We start from the raw sequence: 19,037 nt of genomic DNA, 5'->3' as shown, positions 1-19,037 counted from the left end.
AAAACCTATCTGTGTGTAAACATATGCAGATATGCATATGTGCAAAATATGGATATTTTCAGATGTACAAATGTATGCGAGTGCATATATGTGTTTATATGCATCAAGGTCTTATATATTTGTGTGTGGGGGTTGTGTATGTGTCAGTATTCAAATAAATCATATTCGGGCTAAGGCAAGATTCTACTTTATGACAAATAAACCTAACTATATGGAAGCTTTGCATAGTGCACCCAGTCCCTGGACTTAGAATCCCAGGAAAAAGCCACTTTCAGGGGGCAAAGAATGATCTTGGACTTCTCTGAGTTCCTTGGAATAGCAAGGCAAAGAAACTCATAGGAACATATTCTATGACTTAAGTGTCTGAGTGAGTCTACCAAGGCCATATGTACTCTGGACACCTCGCAGGCTTTTGTGAGGGCAGCAGATACCCTAAGTACAAAAGGCTGCATTTCTAAACTTTTGCTTTCAGGTAGTCATCAGTAACCTCCCCTAGCATCTTCCCATGAAGTTTCTGGATGATTTATGATGCTGGCAAAGGATCAGCGAATCCATTGTTGAGTCAAGCCAGGGCCCTAATAGAAGCACAACTTTGATACGAAAGGATTTCATGAGTAGAATGAGCACGGAGAAAAGCCAGCCATCTCAAGCCAGGGGAGAGCGCACTTCATCATCTACCCGCACACACAAACGCACACGCACACACAGCAGTGACACTGGCTTGCTGGAGAACACGGAAGTGCACTTCTTTCCCAGAGCTCTTTCAGAGCTGATTGGCAAACCCCCAAGGACCATTATCCTTAAAGTGTGGCAGGGATGTCACACACTAAGGAGGTCAGTAGGAATGCCTTTCAGCTGTTGTTTGTGTTTGATCCTGGCAGGCTACAATGCTAGGAGCACTTGTCAAGCAGTGCTAAGCCCTAATCCAAAAGGCAGGCTGAGGAGTGTAGGGTCATGAGCAAGCTTTGAATCTGCGTTTGACATTAGCAACGTAAAAAGGCACTGTCTGTTGTGGGGTCAGGAGGCAAGGTCAGCTCCTACCAACGGGCCTTAGAACAGATCTGAGAAAAAGCAGGCAAGCAACTCGGCCCCAGAGCACAGATCAAGCCTTAGCTGCATCAAGACCACGCCTGTGTCAAGTTTTCATGCCACCATGCCTTTATTCATGCTACCACTTGGTTGCCAGCATCTTGTCTACCAGTATCCTCATTCAAAATCAGCTAGATCACCACTGAAGAGGCAGGCAAGGTGCAGAAACACGGACATCTGTATCAAAGTGCTGCTTCCCTGGTATATGGCTTCACAACCGGAACAAAGTTACTAAGACAGCTGAGCTTGGTTAACTCTTTGCAAAATGAGAAAAGTGGTAGCCAAGGGGCTACCTCAAGGCACACACGTGCAAAGAGGTATAGGATTTAGTCAGGTGATGCTTTCGAAGGAATGCTCAGCATGCTTAGCACTGAGGCAATAAGTTCTCTAAATGAGACCCAGGCTACCTGAAGCTGAGTTCCATGTCTTCCCTGTGAGTACCAGCGTCCATGTGTCAGACTCTGTCTATCTAGGCGGCTCATTAGTTTCCTCCCCCAGAAAAGGCATTTGTGTCTGTGATTTGTTTGGACATCGAGGCTGCACTCATAGGAGTTCCACCTATTGCATCTCATCTAAGGTTTAATTTCTTATTTCAGGCCCAGAAGACATACAATAACTATCTATTCAGAGGATTGTGTCTGCACCCTAAAGAGGTGCAGAAGACAAAGAGTCTTTTCTTTGTCGGCTCCAGGTAGAACTTAATCATTGGTCAGAGAATGATGTCTCCACTTGAAGCTTAAAGTCAGGGCTCTAATTCGAACACAGCACAAGCCTCTTGGTGAGACACTACCTTCTTATTTTATAATTATTGCTGCTGTTGTTGGGGGCCTGAGGTTTGAAGCTTGTGTTGTGTGCTGTAACAGTTGTTGGCGTTCGAGGAAAAGAAAAGAGATAAGATTAAACAATCCTGAATCCTACCAGTACAGAAGACTAGGGGGGTGTGAATAAATATCAATTATTTTAAAAAAATATTATTCATGTAAATACTGGAAGCCTTGCATTTTCCCAACTGTCTACTGGATGGACAAGGTCTGTTTTATTTTGTGGAAAGTAGAGAGAAAAGCCAAACCTAGGCCTAGGGGGCTCAGGGGCACACAGCATGGAGCAGGGTGGAGAGCCATGTCATGTGACTGAGACTTGGGTCTTACTCTGCCAAGGAGATGAGGAAGAGCTGAGCTGTGGTTGCTGCTTCCTCCAGAAACTGCTTGTGCATAGGGGGCACTGCCATGTCAGTCTCCCCATCAGCACTGTGTTAAGAGCTCCCAGAAACCAAGGAAGAACACATTGTGCCATTTGCCTTTCAGAGCCTTTCCTGTGGAAAATAGCCCAGCTGCTGTGGTTTGCCCTCCACCACGGGCGATGGAAGGTTATAAGGTTATTCTGAATCCTCTGATACCCCAAATTTGTGAGACGTGGAGTTGAAGGGAACCTGGGGGCAAGCTTCCTCATTCTGACAAGGGCAAACAAATGGAATGCAACTAGTCTTCCTGAACTGGAAGGTTTCCTCTCCCCAAGCGCTGTGCTGGGCATCACAGGTGAGTCTCTCCCACCACTGATCTCTAGAGGTCTGGCGTCCCCAGAGGGGAAAGTGCAGCCACAGCCATGCATCAAGCTGCAGTCACAGCTGCAGCCTTTGCTGCAGAATGGGGAAATGGGGGTATCCTGAAAGAGTAAACAATAGGAAAGAGGCAGGACCAGGGGAACCTGGAAGGACTAGCAGGAAGGCAAAGGGAATGACAAGTGTGAGGACCCATGGTTAGAGGTGTCTGGATCCTTGGAGGGCCTGGAGGAAGGGCACAGTTAGTGGCTTTGGGTCCCAAAATCCCTTTATAAGGAAGATGGTGGTATCTGAGCAAAGAAGTCAAGAATTTCATCTGTTACCAAACACAATGAGAAGGATTGCTTGCTTGTGCCAAGTATATTTTGGAGGCACAAGGGAAACAGTGAGTGATATAACCTTCATGATGTTAATAACCCCGGGAATCTATGAGCTGATAGAGCCATCCTCATTTTACTAGCAGAGTAGAATAAACCTCCAGGAATGGGCTGTCAGTTTCACAAAACTGCTATTTCCCCTACATTATTAGTCATAGCACAAGTACCATTCCTGAGATGATGCAGGTTCGCAGGATGACTGCTCTGGGATGGGCCCATCAAAGCCCCCTGTGATCTTTACCATCCCCCCCACCATGGACAAGGCCCCCATTCCCTCCCTAGACATGAATAAACTGACTTAACTAATAAATATTCTAGTCCAAGTCTTTTGGTTCCATAGCCAAACTCTTAATGACATGGCAGGCAGCAGTGGTTGAACTTCAATGTGCCTGAGATTCACCTGGGGGACTAACTGAAATATTGATGGCTGGGCCCTATAGCCAGCCCAGAGCTATTGATTCAGTAGATCTGGATAGAGTGGGTAGCTAAAGGATTTGTATTTCTTTCAGGTAATGGGCAATGTCACTGCTGGTAGTTCAAGCCTTAATTCACTATGCAGTCAAATACAATCTTGAACTTCTGATCTTCCCACTTCAGCTTCCCCAGTGCTTCGAAAACAGATGTGAACCACTATGCCAGGCCTTGCAGTGCTAAAGATCAATTCCAGGACTGTATGCATGTTAGGCGAGCATTCTGCAAATGGGGTGACATTGCAGCTGCTAAGGTGCTGTTCTTGAGGCATGGTGAGTGTGGGAGAGCCCTTGCAGAGCTGAATGGTCCTTTCTGGGAATGGCTCCCAGAGCTTTTCTAATGCCTCAGCCAACAGGTGCATTAAAATACCAGATACATATATGGGAAAAGAAGATGGGGTTTCACGTGGAGGATGCAGCTATAGATACACAACGGTTCCCACACTGCAGAAGGGAATTGCTGTCATGCACTGAGCAGATGCGGTCCTATTTTAATGCAGAAATAGTCTGTCTAGTCATGCAAAGGTAATTGTGTTGCCTGTCAATCACTCTAGGCCTGCAATATGCTTTTGCAAGAGCATGATGCAAATGCACAACTCATTTTCTTAAGGAAGTAATCATGGTAGTTAAATATTTGGATAGAGGCAAGCAGGGAACGATCGCACTATAGCAAATTAGCTTACTTTAGAAAAAGAAAAAAAAGGAGGAAGGACAAGAAGGAACAAAGGCAGAGGATGCCCCAAACTAAGCAATCTGTTTGTGTAACAGTATATATACCAACCACAATGTATTTTTGTAGGAAAGGCATTTAAAACCTCTTTTCTCTACTGACCCTTTTGCCTGGAAAATAAATTATATTTTTGAATATGTTCAAATGTAACTGTCTAGAATGGTTATCAGGTGGCTCCATGCACACACTGGGATTTGTACATAACTGTGCATGTGTTTGTATATGCACATTTTCCCAGGGAAAGTACTTATTTTTGAGAAGATTACCAAAAGAATCTGTGCAGGTCCTGCCCTCCCTGGAGCCATTGTGAGTATGTAGGATGAAACACACCTTTCTTGTGCCCAGGGTGGGTTGATTATTACTCCCATGTGTGAGGTGGAAGGCTCCTAGGGACTTGCTGGTGTCTGCGCACAGAACCCTGAGCCTCTGGGTCCACATCTTCCTGGTGACCCTTGAGTGGACTAATGTTGGATGCTGAGGGTTCATTACTTGCTGTGCAGGAGCCTATGGCTGTGGTCTTGGGCAGTTTTAAGAAACTTGCCCCTGGGATGCTGTCTGATTTTTATTGTGGTGGTACTGAATTATCCTAAACTACTTTTCCAGGTAACTCTAGAAACTGTGTACAAGTATCCTAATAAGTTACTAGAGGATGTGCGGAATATCACAGTAACAAAAGACTGCAGTGGTTAATAGATGATTAATAGATTATCAATTAGACATGACCTAGAATCACCTCGAAACAATCCTCTGGGCATGTCTCTGAAGAAGTTTCTAGATTTGGTTAACTTTGGTGGGAGGAACCATCTTGGCTGTGGGCAATGCTGGTCCTGGGGTCTCAGAATGAACAGAAAGGGAAAAAGCCAAGAGAACACGAGCAAGCATTCTTCCTCTCTGCTTCCTGATTGAGGCTGCAGCGTGTGCCGCTGCCTCAAGCACCCGCTGCCTCAAGCTCCTGCTGCCTTGCCTTCCCTGCTGTGGTGAACTGTATCCTGTGTGAGCCATGATAAAGCATTCCTTGCTTTCTTAAGTTGCTTTTGTGTGGCCTTTTGTAGTAGCAACAACAACAACAAAATAACACATGTTATAAAGACCATAGAACAAAGACTAAAGCCCCATAGCCAGTGCTGGATGTTTAGCCAGTTTACGTTTCCTGGAATGCTTCCTAAGGGCAGTATATTATATCACCATGCAACATACATAGTACATACATGATAAACATCTACTTAGCGTGTGGTAAACCAAGACCTATGCTACTGTTGCTCTAGCATTGGGGTTAGCTTCTGTGTCATTTATGGGATGTTGTGCTTACTATAGTGAGTGTGTATCCAATTCCACCTATTTTGCCAGCCTGCAAGCTACTTTAAATGGTTGAATTTAAATGGAGAATTTCTCATGAATATGACTCATTGGATGATAGGACATTGTGGTTTTCCAACAAAATGTCAGTAAAAACAAGGAGAAATAGGAAAATCCTTATACAATGAACTCTGAGAAAGTCCACTAACTAAGGTTAACTATGATTAGTATATGGAATCCACTAACTTTTGGTGTGCCTCTCCCTAAGACTTTGCCTGTGCTTTGTAGTGGTAATACAAGGTTTGTGAACTGCAGGGGCTCCCTACTAAAGAGGTGAACTATCCACGAAGGAAGAGACACAAGATTAACCCTGTATCACCTAAAAGGGGGGGAAGCACTGAGTGAGGGGAGCATGGGCGACTTACAAAAACGTCAATAGTCACATCAACCTCAACAAGATTAGCTGCAGTCCAGCCAACAGGCCCTAGCATTGGTCTTACTGAGCCGTAACCTTGTGGGACTCTTCCTATTTCATCCTTCGTCAACCCTATGGAGCTGGTGCGTGCTTTACTCTCCTATCAAGTACACTGTGTTCCTTATAGCTTTCCAGGGTGGTAAAATCCGATATTCACTGTCCAGAATCTGATTCATTTACTATTGGCAGTGGGTAGTGAGTAGCTGGCTATGTTTAGTGTCGTCTGCTTATTCCTTTGATCCCTCTATTGTTCATGGGCAGCAGTATTGTTTCAGGAGTGATGATCACATGTTGATATTTCCAGATTGCTCTGTTTAGGTATACCAGAGAAAACAGAATAGGACCTCTTCATAATCTACGCAGTTTTACTGCGGGAAGGGCAGAAAACAGATCCAGATAGGAATGCCTTTAATGAGTTTCCTTGGATTCTTATATCAACGTTGGATCTCTTTAAGCATTATCCTGGGCTCCACAGAGGTAGCTACGAAGTTTTTGTTCCATGTCACATGTGTGAGTGTGAGAATTGTGTGTGAATGTGAGAATTGTGAGTGTGTGTGTGTGTGTGTGTTTTCTATCAGAGAAAAAGTACGGAAGCCCGTGTGGACCTAGAATAAAGAACATATTTAGGGCTGTAAGTTTTAGTAACATAGACTCCTTTTGGATATTGTATAAAATATAGGTTGTAGATAGATGTCATTTGGTGACAATAAGAAAAATATTCTTCTTTAGTAAATTTTGTGAGGCAATACCAGAGAAAAGATGGAGATGGCTGGTATGTGGGTCCTCACAGGACAGGATCTTACTATGGCAGTTTGGAACAAATGGACATGACCTTGTAACCCACGTCTTCTCTTCTGGGAAGCCTTGTTTAGACACCCATGCTGAGCTAAGGACCCTTCCTTGGTAAACAGGCCTCTGTCTTACCATCTATCAGGTCAATTGCAATAGTTAGCTTGCATACTGGGGTCCAGATCTCACATGCAGAAATTCTCGTGAATGTGCCACAGGTAGCAGACAATGGGGCACAAAATGTGGCTGAATGGGGATGGAGGAAAGATGGCAGTCAAGCCTAGAAACCTTCCTCCAATGGACTTTTGAGAGAGTAGCTCTGGGAATTCATAGTTTCCAGACCACCTCCAATCTGGTAGGTCAGGCCATGGAAACAGGCTTGGGTCTACTGCACCATTGCTCATTGGGTCAACTCAGAATCAGGTACCTCTTTCCTCTGGGAGACCCATGCTCTTGGTACCAGGTTGTTTTCTTCAAAAGATGGCCTACCTTCCTTGTAATCTAAGCCAATGAATCCAGAAGGGAAAGGGGGAACCAGGCACCTAACCAAATCTCCATTTTCACCAGTACTTAGTGTCTTACAGATACTTGATACCAATCTTCGGCCTCCATGTGGAGAATCTTTTATAATTAATTAATTACCGACTATAATTTGTGTGTGTGTGTGAGTATGTGTATGGTGCTCGCACACAAGTGCGCCTGTGAGTTTCTATGCAGGGCAAGGCAGGGTCTATGGCATTTCTTATCATCTCCACCCTACTATCTTGAGACGGGCTCACTGAACTGGAAAGCTTGTTCTTTTGTGCTAGTCTTGCAGGCTAGAGAGTTCCCAGGATCTGCCTATCTCCAACCTCCCAGTGCTGGGACTACAGGCATGCCTAGCCATGCCTAGTTTTTTTTTTTCCCTAACATGGTGTTAGATTCAGAGGTCTTAATGTTGGCAAAGCAATTGCTCTAAGTCAGTGACCTATTGGTCCAGCTTCTGGCATTGAGGATTCTATTTTAATGTCTAATTCCAGAATTTCAGCCATAAGATCATTCCCTGAGTGTAGTTCACTAAACGAACATCTTTCCTCGGCACTTGACATTATTTGTGTTCTGTTGTGTGTTCTGCATGGACCAATGACACGGTGAAGGAAGCAGAGGGAACAGGTCACCAACGCAGCCAGGAGAGTTAGGAGGACTCCTGGAATATTACATTTTCATCCCTTCCAAAAGAGTCACAAACATGTCGTGTACCATTTGGAAGTGCCTCTTTCTCCCTGGCAAACATGGCATTAATTAGTGATGCATGGTTATTCCTGGCAAAGAGCACATTCATTATAAGTTAGTAAATTCCAATTTTATAGCAGCTGGGTTATGTTGGGGGTTTTACAAACTGTTCATGGGAGGATAGGCCATATCATTTTACTTATTTTTTTTTCCTTTTCAATATAGTAGTGAGATACTGACTAGGGGGTCAGTGTATATACAGAGAAGCTAAATTACCATGTACTAAGATAAAGATTTTCAGACAGAATAAAGTGTCCATTTTACACGTATGGCTCACGAATCTTTCTTTAGCGCTAACCTGAACCCAAATGATTGTTTAGCTGTTTCTGCCCCGCCATGTTTTCCATAACCCACTTATCAAATGGGCTCCTGCTAGGTGGGCATTCTACTGGTTATAGAGTCAAAGGGCCTTTGTATGATAGGTGGATGCATTGGGGGCATGGGAGACAGTAAAGCCAGTTGGCTCTTACTTTGTTATCATCTCCAGCCTCTCTTGTCATTTTGACCCTCTAAGAAGCCCTGCACTGACTAGCGCTAATCTTCGTCCTCCTCTTGCCTTTTTGCTCCTGTTTTGATGGATTCCTCCCAGCCTCCTTCCTGCATCGTCTCCAGCCTGCTTCATGCTCTCTGGCTTTTCACACCCTTCATATGGGCTCTGTGCAGTGGGCGGGATATGAATAAATAACAAAAGTATTTCCTTTGTTATCAGTACAGCAAGGGAGCTGGGGTAATTCAGGCTTCCTAAAGGATGTATGTGCCGCAAAGCTTTTAAGAAAATGCATTTAACCCTTTCTATATGATCACGAGCATAGACATATTCTTTCTATAGATGAGAAAGCTAGTCCTTGGCCTGCAGAAGCTCATGCCAGATTCTCCTTAGTATAACCGAATCTTCTCTGCATCTGGAGAAGTAAGTGGAGCACAAAGCAGACTCTGAGCCAGACGGTGCTTTGCCCTGAGGGTGGGACTAGCCTAAGGACCACAGTATGTGTAAGCAACATGTCTGGATTCTATCCACTAGATACCATCGCCCACGTCTACTCTGTTGCACCAATCAAAAATATCCTAGACCTGCCGCTGCCTCAGAGGCACCTCTCTTCTTCATGCCCAGGGGCAGAGGAATGCCCTTCCAAGATCCCCAATAAAGAATAGAGGAAGTGCCATTTCTGGGTGGTTTCCTTTATGTTAGTCAATCTTTCTTTCCCTTTCTCCATTCCCCTTCCCTCCTTCTCTCCGTCCTTTCTTCCCAACCATTCCTACATCTTTAGTCATCAGGGACAATATCCAATCACAGAAGGCCTCAGATGGCAGTAAGAAAGAAATCCATTCTCAGTTTCCCTATGAAGGAGAAAGGCCAGGCTGGGCTATTTTGGAAAATATAAGTAAAAGGCCAATTAACCATAATTTCATTCCTGTCTGGAATGTTGGGTTTGACTCAACACCTAATCTTCTCAGGCAAAAGTTCATCTGCCTGGGAGTGCAAAGTGTGTATGGGGAGGGGAGCAAGATCACCCCAGGGATTTTTATGTATGGGAAACCTCATGTCCCTTTGAATTCAAGGGGTGAATGTAGTCCAACCTCCTTAATAACCAGATGCTTGCAGTCATCAGAAATACATCTTTGGCTGTAACCATTTCTCTGTTCTCCAGCATTCAGTCTCAAAGAGAATTTACATAACAACATGTGACACGTAGAATGCTTAAAGGCACCAACCATGACCAGACAAATTACACTCATTTTTCAATACTCTTTGCAAGGTGCTTTGCAGCAGGCGCATGGTAGGCTGCATGCTGGGGAGGTTTTGGTGGGGTGGTCAAGACCATCATGCACTCGCAAACACTCCGTGCCTCTGGGGAGGGAGAGCAGGTGCAGGGAGACCTCCCTCCCAGGAGGGTGCGGCACTTACCCGCCATAGGCCGGGATTGGGGGTGGGGGCGCTGCAGCCCTGAAGGTGTTGTACACGGTGCGGCCTCGGCCCCTCAGGTGGGCCCCTCGGTATGCAGCTGCAGCAGTGGCGGCTGGATATGGAAAGCCAGGCACTATGGGAGAGAGGAGAGAGGGGAGAGCAGGATACCGTGAGATGCACATGTAGTCTGGTGAGGACCGTTTTCCCAACCCTGTTTGTGCCGGGTCTACCCTTTCTCAATAAGATTCAAAGGGCAAACAGCAGTGCAGCAAGACTGGAAACAAACGTGGTGAGCATGGCGTGGGTATGACAGTGGTTTCTGACCATGAGGATATAGGAAATGACAGACATTTATAGAGAATTCCTAAGGACAGGGGAAACCACACAGCTTTTCAGAAAACATGCTTGTATAGACATGATTTTGAATATATCCTGTTATCCTGAATATATATATATATATATATGTGTATATGTATATATATATATGCAAGTGTGTATGCAAATATTCATATATTTTTTTATATCTACACATATACACACTTTTTTATATGCTGGCAGTTGTCTTGGAGGCCAAACTGCATTGAATTAAGAGTTAATTACTTTTTCTCATAATTTCCCCCTATATGTATTCATATTCTACACTCCTTTTATATTCATTCCTGGCTTGTCACAAATTTAACTTTTTTCGGGGGAAATTGTTAGGTTGGAATGCAAGGCTTTAGACATTCTTGCTAGCCTAGTGCTCCTCCCTTCAGCAGCATCCCCGTCTTTGCCAGGAACTTCTGTTTGAAACATTCTTGCAGATGTGTGCTGTGAGTGTGAAAACCGCTTATGTCCTCAATGGTTTACCACCATGGCATAAGCCCCTAAGCATCAGTGCACATATGCCTGTATCTGCACATAGGGAATCTGATAACTACCTGTTAGGAAGAAGTGGGTACCTGGGTTCTCTTGTTTAGGGAGACAATATCAGGCGTGGTGAAGAGTTGGGAGAGAAACTATGTCTGACAACTCCTCAAGTCTTAAATTCCTCTCGGGTGGCCATTCCACCCATGCATGCTGATATGAACTCCTAAGGAAGGGCCAAACAGCCATCAGAAAAAGAATCTGCCTCTAGCTTCCCAGTCTCTTGCTAAGCCTCACAGTGCAACCCATGCTGACTCCCCAGTTCACTTAAAAAGCACTATACCCCAAACCTCATCCCATACAGAGACTGAATTCCTAGAAAATGTATATGAAAAACCACTGTTTGTAAAAGCTACAGTAAAGACCCAGGGAGCTGAAATGAGAGGCACAACAGGAAGTCTGTAACAGCCCCACACACCCAAATTTTCTTTCCCAGGCTTCTGCAGGGCTTCTGACCAAGTGAGAGCATTCTCATTTATACCATGCTAAAGATATTTTCCACCTGGTATCCACACTGCCGGGAGGGACCCAAGCCCTTTCCAACCATCACCTTTAGACAGAAGACTTCTGCCCCAGGTATCTTACATCCAAGAGTCTTTTCCACGCATGCTTAGGTGTGAACATGGATGGGGGTTGTGGGAGCAGCACAAAAAAAAACCAAGAAAGTACATTGGAAAGACGTGCAAGAACCCCCAGGAAGTACCTGCTTGTAACATGAATGGGGCCTGCTTGTTGGTTTTTATGTCCTGCCCAGTTTCCCATAACTGGCAATCCCCAAAGAAAATCACACAGAGATCTCCATAAGTTATAAGCTGATTAGCCCATTAGCTCAGGCTTCTTATTAGCTCTTATGACTTATATTAACCCATTATTCTGATCTATTTTAGCCATATGGCTCGGTATCTTTTTCAGCTAGCAAGTCAAATCCTGCTTTCTTGGTGGTCTGCGCAGGACTGGGAGGAATCAATTTCCTCCTTCCCAGAATTTTCCTGTTCTCATTGCATCATTTCTACTTCCTGTCTGGTTTTCCCATCTATACTTCCTGCCTGGCCAATCAGCATTTATTTAAAACATGATTGACAGATTACAGACAATTCTCCTGCACCACCTGCTCTCTAGGAGGTACCACCGTGACTCTGGAATTCTTAGAGCCTGGGTACAGAGTAGGTTTGTGCCTATGTGGAGGGTGAGCCAGAGCCTTTCATGGTTCTGCATGTATTCTTAGCAGGGATCATTCCCTTAAAGTGAAGATCAACTGTCAGTGATGGTCTGGAATTTGGTCCACATCCTTGAACAGGGGCTTTTATGACACTTTTCTTTGCAGCATGAGTAAAATGCTAAGATTGCAGAACAAAGCCAGATGGACTTTATCTTCCTATTTCTGCCTGAGGTTTATGTTGGACTGTTTTTTATGATTTTGATTATCAACAAATTGTGCAAGCTTATTAAACTCTTATGCCAGTCCCCAGCACCCAAGTTTCAACCAATATGGCAGAAATGAAGGAAACAGGAAATGCTGAGTTCATTCAAGCCTAGGGCTATGAAACACAAGAAATGATCGCTTCAGGATGGGGAGATGCTTGGGAATGCTTCCATCCCTGACTCCAGTTCACCATTATTTAAACAAAAATTTTCATAGAATGTTTTCCATTTTGAAAATAAGGAAAATGAGAAATATAAGTCTGGTTGAGCAGCTGGCTTGTTGTGTGCAGGCACTCAGTATGCTGACCCATTTATATTCCTGCCCCCCCCCCATTCCCCATTCCCCCTATGGAGCCACAGGAGCTAGGCCAGCTCTCTCCCAGGTGATGAGCTTTTTTGGAGGGTTTAGCTGTGGAGACGAGATGCCATGTGAAGCAGAAGCTCGACACTGGAGTGAAGACAGCAAGCGCAGTCAGTGTGCAGAGCCAGGTCTCTATTCTGAGACCCTCTGCTTTTCTGGGGTGGGATAGTGTTGCCTGGAGATACTGAGATGAGGCTCTGGGCTCTTCCATGCAAAGCTCGTTAGAGAATGAGAGGGAAGTGGGGAGGATAGTGCTTGGACACCTCCATCCTCTCATTCTCTCCTAACTCCTGCCTCCTTTTCCTCTCTTCCTCCCTCCTCCACCCCTTCTGCCTCCCACTATTCCTCTTTCCTTCCTCCTCTCCTCCTTACTTCCTTCCATGTTTATATTCATCTTTTCCTTTCTTTCACTGCTTCTTTTCTTCATTTTCATCTTTCCTTTGTATGCTCCCACATACATAAAACTTCTTTCTGAAGACAGAAGCTCTGGGCCTCCCACGTCCTAATCAAGTAGCTTCAACTGTATGAAGACGGAAGGAAGCACTCTTGTTTGGTGCTAGAAAGCCAGCTCCATGGGGGCAGGGCTCTCCATCCACCCTGCTCTTTGATTTGGAAGAGTACGTAATTGAATTCAACCCCAACCTTGGTCATTCTTTGGTACCTAACTGCCTCCTTACTTCCAGGGGAGCATGGCCCCTCTTCTTCACTGTGCACTTCCCATCATTGCCCAGAACTACAAAAAACAAGCTGCACAAGTGATAGAGTTTGTCATGAGCCCTAGAAAGATCATTTCTACTGTGGCCCTAAGAGATGCTGAGCTGATCCAGAGATGCTAAGTACACAAGTTTCCAGCAGAAAGAAAGACTGCTTCGTGACATTTAGAAAAATCCTCAGTTTAAGTCACTGTGATTTTAGGGTAGACAGCATGGTTCAAAAGTGGTTCTAGGGCTCGGTAAGGAAAGTGCTTGCTTTTTAAAGCACAGGGAACTGGGTTTTTGAGCCTAAGAATCCATATTTAAAAACAAAACACAGGCATCTAGTCTCAGCACCAAAGAAGTGCAAACAGGGGCTGGATGTCTGACACTTGCTGGCGAGCCAGCCTAACCTAAGCAGTCAGTCCCAGACCATGAGTGACCCTACCTGAAAATAATGAGGTGCCTGGCTCTTCAGGAGGATCAGAACCAAGTTTACCCACAGGTATGCACACTCCCTCCCCACTGACACTACACATAAGATGTTGCTTATTCTGGGTAAACTTTCCCAGAGGTAGTACCTACCACAAGCTACTATGCCACTCCATCCAGACAGCCCATAAACAATGTCCTTCCTGCCCAGCAACAGCTCTCTCTGAGCACAGCAATTTAATGCCCATCCATATGATAAAACTTTTGGAGAGTCACTGCTTGTGTGTCTTCCCTTCTTTCAATGTTTTTCTCCCACCACTGCTGATGACAGCATAGCTATCACGTGACACAGTCACATTGTCAGTTTCAAGGACAAAGAACATGCCTTCTTCATCAGGCTTCTTCTATACTGACAGGATGGAAAAGGTGGAAAGTTTCTTACTTGCAGACTGGGCATGTATTTACAAATGCTGATATGTGGTCAGTATGTACCTGAAGCAATTGTCTGGACAGATAAACCAGGCACAGATTTATTCTTCATATATAGGGAGAAATACCTCTCAATGATTCATTTCCTTCTTGGTGCAACACTTATATTACTTAGTTAAAAATATTTTATCATCTATGTACATTTTGGTTTAAGAATTTGCATCCATTAAGTACATAAAAAAATGCTTGGTAAATGCAATGTAGGGCCAAACAAAAAACACACATCCTCTCTATTTCTGTAATCAAGTAAGCTGGCATTAAAATAAAACGCATAAAAGTCACCTTGGCTAATCTTTCTATATAAGCTGAGTTTAGTGGGTCCTACCTGTAATCCCAGCACTTACAATGCTGAGGCAGGAGAATTGCAAACACTGAGGCCACCCTGAGCTAGATAATGAGATCCTGTCTCAAAGAAACAAAATAAAAAACAAAAAGATGTCGACTGTCGACTTATAGACATCTTTAGAACCATAACTTTTGCCTTGGCTCCCTTACCCCATAGATAACTTGAGGTTATTAAACACCTAAATAAAACCACCACTAAATGACAAAGGTAGCATTCAGGTTGATTTGTGGATGCAGAATTCAATTCTGGATTTCCTACTGGGTGGAGAAGATGAGGGAGGGAAAACTCATACATACCCTCTTAAACCTGTGTAGCATGAATCAAAGTTTGGAAAGTCGGGTATCAACAAAACAAAATTGGATTTAGCTCATAAGCTACAATGGAACACCAGAAAAGCACAGGGCAGAATCAAAAATCCCCTAGGTGTCTGACACATCTCCATTCCCAGCTCCACCCAGCCCCAACCGAAGCCCTTCAGATAGAGAGATGGGTATGAGAGCAGGTACATGGGGTAGGGGTGTCACATCGCCCTTGGGAATAGCAATCTTCCTACACTGTGGAACAGAAGATTAAGGGAAGGAAAAAGAGGCACTCTGTGAGACTCAAGCATCAAGGCAAATCAAGGGTTTTAAATGGAAGACATTTGGGTGCATCAACCAGCCAAATAAGACATTTACCGAAGTGTCTACTGCTTCCTGCCTATGTCTCCCTCAAAGACAAAGCTCCCACCTTCAATGAGCTTCACGTTCATGTATTTACAGTGACTAGTACCTCCTCCCTCTCCGTCTCGTTTATGAACATGGTGCTTACCTTGGAAAATAAACACAAATGAGATCATTTCACCAGCCTGGAAATCCCACGAGAAGAAACACAAAGCCAGTGGAAAATACTTGAGGGTTATAAACTGCATATTAAAGTTTTAGAGCCTGGGAGAGGCAGAAGAATAGCAGATGCAAACCCCGACAGGGGGCAGATTCTGCAACAGAGCCATAAAAATATACAGCCCGCTTTAATGGGCAATTATTCTTCGCATTTGTGTGCTGGGTTGAATTTGCATGAGATTGCCAGATGCCCTGGTAAAGGTGTTGCCATCAGAGTGGGTTCTCTTTGTCTTGTGCCTTCCACTCCCTTGCATCCAGAAGCCTCACTGGTTTTCCCATCCTTTGAAGACACGAAAGCACAAGTGCACACACTAGCCTATTGGTGAATTATTCTGCAGACCATGGATGGTGGGGAACATTCAAATGCTTGAACTTGGAGGTGCAGATGTGCCTTTGACAGCAGGTTCGGGGAGTCACTTGTGGCAGGGACTCACATTTCCTGTGTCAGACTATAAATTATGATACGGACACCCTGGGGTGCCATAAACAGCCTGAGAGGCAGGGCATTGTGCAGTAAACATCTCCATGAGAGATCTAAAAATCGGATTATTTTTTTCAAATGGCCAAAAATACTAACTTCTGTTGTCAAAATGAATCCAAGATTCAAGTCCACCAATCTGGCTTGGGGCACAGGGTTCACACGAGACCACATCATTTCTTTATAAGCAGAATTTGGTAGCAAACGGAACATGGCAGAGCACATTAAATTCTAGGTTAATATAGAAAGGTCCTCTTTTAACCCAGTAATTTTAGGGCTTGGGGAGAAATGTGATTTTTTTTTTCTTTCTGTCATTTACAAAAGGATCCCAGACAGCCGCTTAGTTAACAGAATTTCTGGTGCTTCTACTCACAAGTATTTATGTCTGAAACCTCCATTTAGGATCCACTCTTGTTCAGCATAAATGATGTTAAATGTTGCTGCTTAGAAGTGAATAAATCTACATTTTGGACAAACTGGTTCCTTATAGGACATCCTCATTTGAAATGCATTGAATGGGAAAACAAAAAAAAAAAATTCTAATTAATGTACAACTCTAATCACCATTCTCCACATGGAAGAGTAATTTTTCACTGTTCATTTGCTTGGTTTAATCTCAAACCTGACATAACAGAAACGCAATGCCCTATAAATCTCCACTCGTTCCTTTTTTTAATATTCATATTCCATTGAACTGCAGAGGCTTGTTGCTGCATTCTACCACAGCATCCGAAAGCGTCGATAAAAATATTGTGAAAGGCGAGATGTGTTTCTTGCTGGCTGCGCTGGCCATTTATTGGGGGGGGGGACACAATAAATGGCTGGTGGATTGTCCCTGGCTGGCTGGCTGGTGGGTGATTAGTGATTAATTACCTTGCAGCAAATTGACACGGCACCAGGAAATTGACACAGGCCTGATTAATTAACTTTTTATGGGCGGTAGTTACTCACAAAACACTGCGTACCATAATTGAATCTCTTTACATAACAGTCATGGTACAAAAGTTTTAGTCAAATCCAAATTAGCCAGAAGTTGCTAAGGCTGCTTGGGTCTGATTAGGATGTGTTTGTAAGAACTGGCAAGGATTTGAACTTGGAGAGAGATGTGTGGTCTTGGAAGGAGAAGGGGAGGGGACACAGTGACACCTTATCAGCTTGACTGCCAAGGCAAAATGTATTGATCTAAGTCTTTACTTCAGCTAGACTGGGAAGGGAGACCGAGATGTCTCATTTTTCTCCTGCTTCATGTGGCTGCTGCCTCTGAGTGGCTCTGGCAGATTCTTTCCCTTTTGTTTAATCTATGAAGATTCCATGAGGCAAATTTTGTTCTGCTGCTGGGCTCCATCTTTTCACGCCATCTCTCACATCTTGTCCCTTTATGCTGATGCCACCACATCCTCCACAGTCATGTTTCCTCTCCCTATTGTTTGCTTTTCTTGCCACTTTTTTTTTGACTGACACACACTTCTATGGCTCTCCATCAGACTATCCTGAGAACTATATTTTGGGGACTACTGTGTCTCTAACATGAACAAAATGTTCTGGCACAAGGAGATCCCTGAAATGTTCTGATTATATTGCTAGATTCTGCAGCAGTTCTTTTAGAGGGGAAACTGGGACTGGGTGGCTAATCCTGACCCTGAATCTGGAAGTCTTAAGATGCGGCCTAGGCAGGTGGTTCACTCCAAGGACAAAGCCTCGTTTACTTATGATGCCAGTGCTGAGAGATCCTGGATCTCACTTGTCTAAACCCTGGGCAGAGATAACTGGAGCAATCCTAGCAAAGATGTGATCACAGTTGGCAGAATTTTAGCCTGTGAGACTCCATTATCAGATGGAAGAGATTCAACTGCATGATAGCAGCTAGCGTTTATTAACACTTGCTAATTGCCAGATGCACAGATTAACCCATTAGCTCTTCAAAAAACCATATGAATCTGGAGGATTGCTATTTTTTTCTTTTTCGTTTTTGTTTTTTGGGGAGCGATTTGAAGTCTAGAGCAAGTCTGCAGCTATCTTTCCAAAGTTGAGCCCCTGAGTCTCATGTTTTTAATCCAACCCCCTAGGTATCCCCAGTCCATTTTCTACTGTGCTTTCTCTCCCTGTCTCTGTCTCTGTCTCTCTCTCATTGGAGGATAGCCCAACGTGGCTTCCTTCTTATTGCCTGCACAAGCTGCAACATCCTCTGCTGTGTTTTTAGCTCATCTGACAGATTCAGCCTCAATCCGTCATGGATTGGGTGAAATCCAATCCATCATGAAAGGAGAGGACTCCTTTGACAAACTTCCTGGAGATCTTAGTGTATTCCTTGTTGGGGGAGGGCTATGCCGTCATTGTTCTGTGTGTTTATATTCTGAGATTTCAAGACACCTGCGAAAGCTTCAATGCTCTTCCACTAATTAGGTGCACTTCACAGAGATGATCATTTAGATTGATAAAAATCTAAAAGTATCTCATTTCCCTTCCCTACTGGAATTTATCTATAGATCTGGATATAAGCCAGGGGTGTATAAGTAAACTATCCAGCATATTGAGATGTATAAGTAGAAACAAGGGTTACACTAGGGCTGTGTCAGTAGAGGCCTCATTTGTACACACAAACCTAGTTACTATAAGTTTATGGTAATTCAATTCTGCTACAACTTTTGAATTTGGGAGATTGGAATAAGAAATATATTTGTGGGCTTGGGAGATGGATTACTAGTAAAGGAATATCCTGCAAGCAAGGAGGACCCAAGTTCAATCCCAAAAACTCATATTAAATAGCCATACGGTGACATAAACCTTTAATCCCAACACTTCGGAGGTAGATACAGACAGATCCCTGGGGCTCACCTCACTGGCCTGTCAGACTAGCCAAATCAGTGAGTTTCCGGATCTAGGAGAAACCCTGTCTCAAAAAATCAGGTAAAGAAAGACAGAGGAAGACGCTTAAGTCCACCTCTATCCTCTACATGTGTGCACACACAGGTACACACACAGGTGCACACACACTCACACCCATGAAAAAACTCATTTCAAAAGCTGGGGCTTTTTGAATATAAAACTAATTTACCACCGAGGGCTGC

At 44.1% G+C, this 19,037-nt stretch overlaps 1 protein-coding gene across 8 annotated transcripts in view; it reads right to left on the bottom strand.

Moving 5' to 3' along the window:
* The window catches only part of Rbfox1 (RNA binding fox-1 homolog 1), a 365,001-nt gene that overhangs the window by 44,272 nt on the left and 301,692 nt on the right, over window positions 1-19,037 (bottom strand). For all 8 annotated transcript variants that reach the window (XM_038326053.1, XM_038326056.1, XM_038326057.1 and 5 more), the window contains one exon: window positions 9,963-10,095. In XM_038326053.1, the coding sequence (XP_038181981.1) occupies window positions 9,963-10,095 (133 nt within the window). The remainder of the gene's footprint in view (window positions 1-9,962; window positions 10,096-19,037) is intronic.

The sequence above is a fragment of the Arvicola amphibius genome, chromosome 4 (genome assembly GCF_903992535.2).
Source record: "Arvicola amphibius chromosome 4, mArvAmp1.2, whole genome shotgun sequence".
Classification (NCBI taxonomy): domain Eukaryota; kingdom Metazoa; phylum Chordata; class Mammalia; order Rodentia; family Cricetidae; genus Arvicola; species Arvicola amphibius.
Note: the sequence above shows the minus strand (reverse complement) of the source record. Positions and strands in the feature narration are given on the sequence as shown.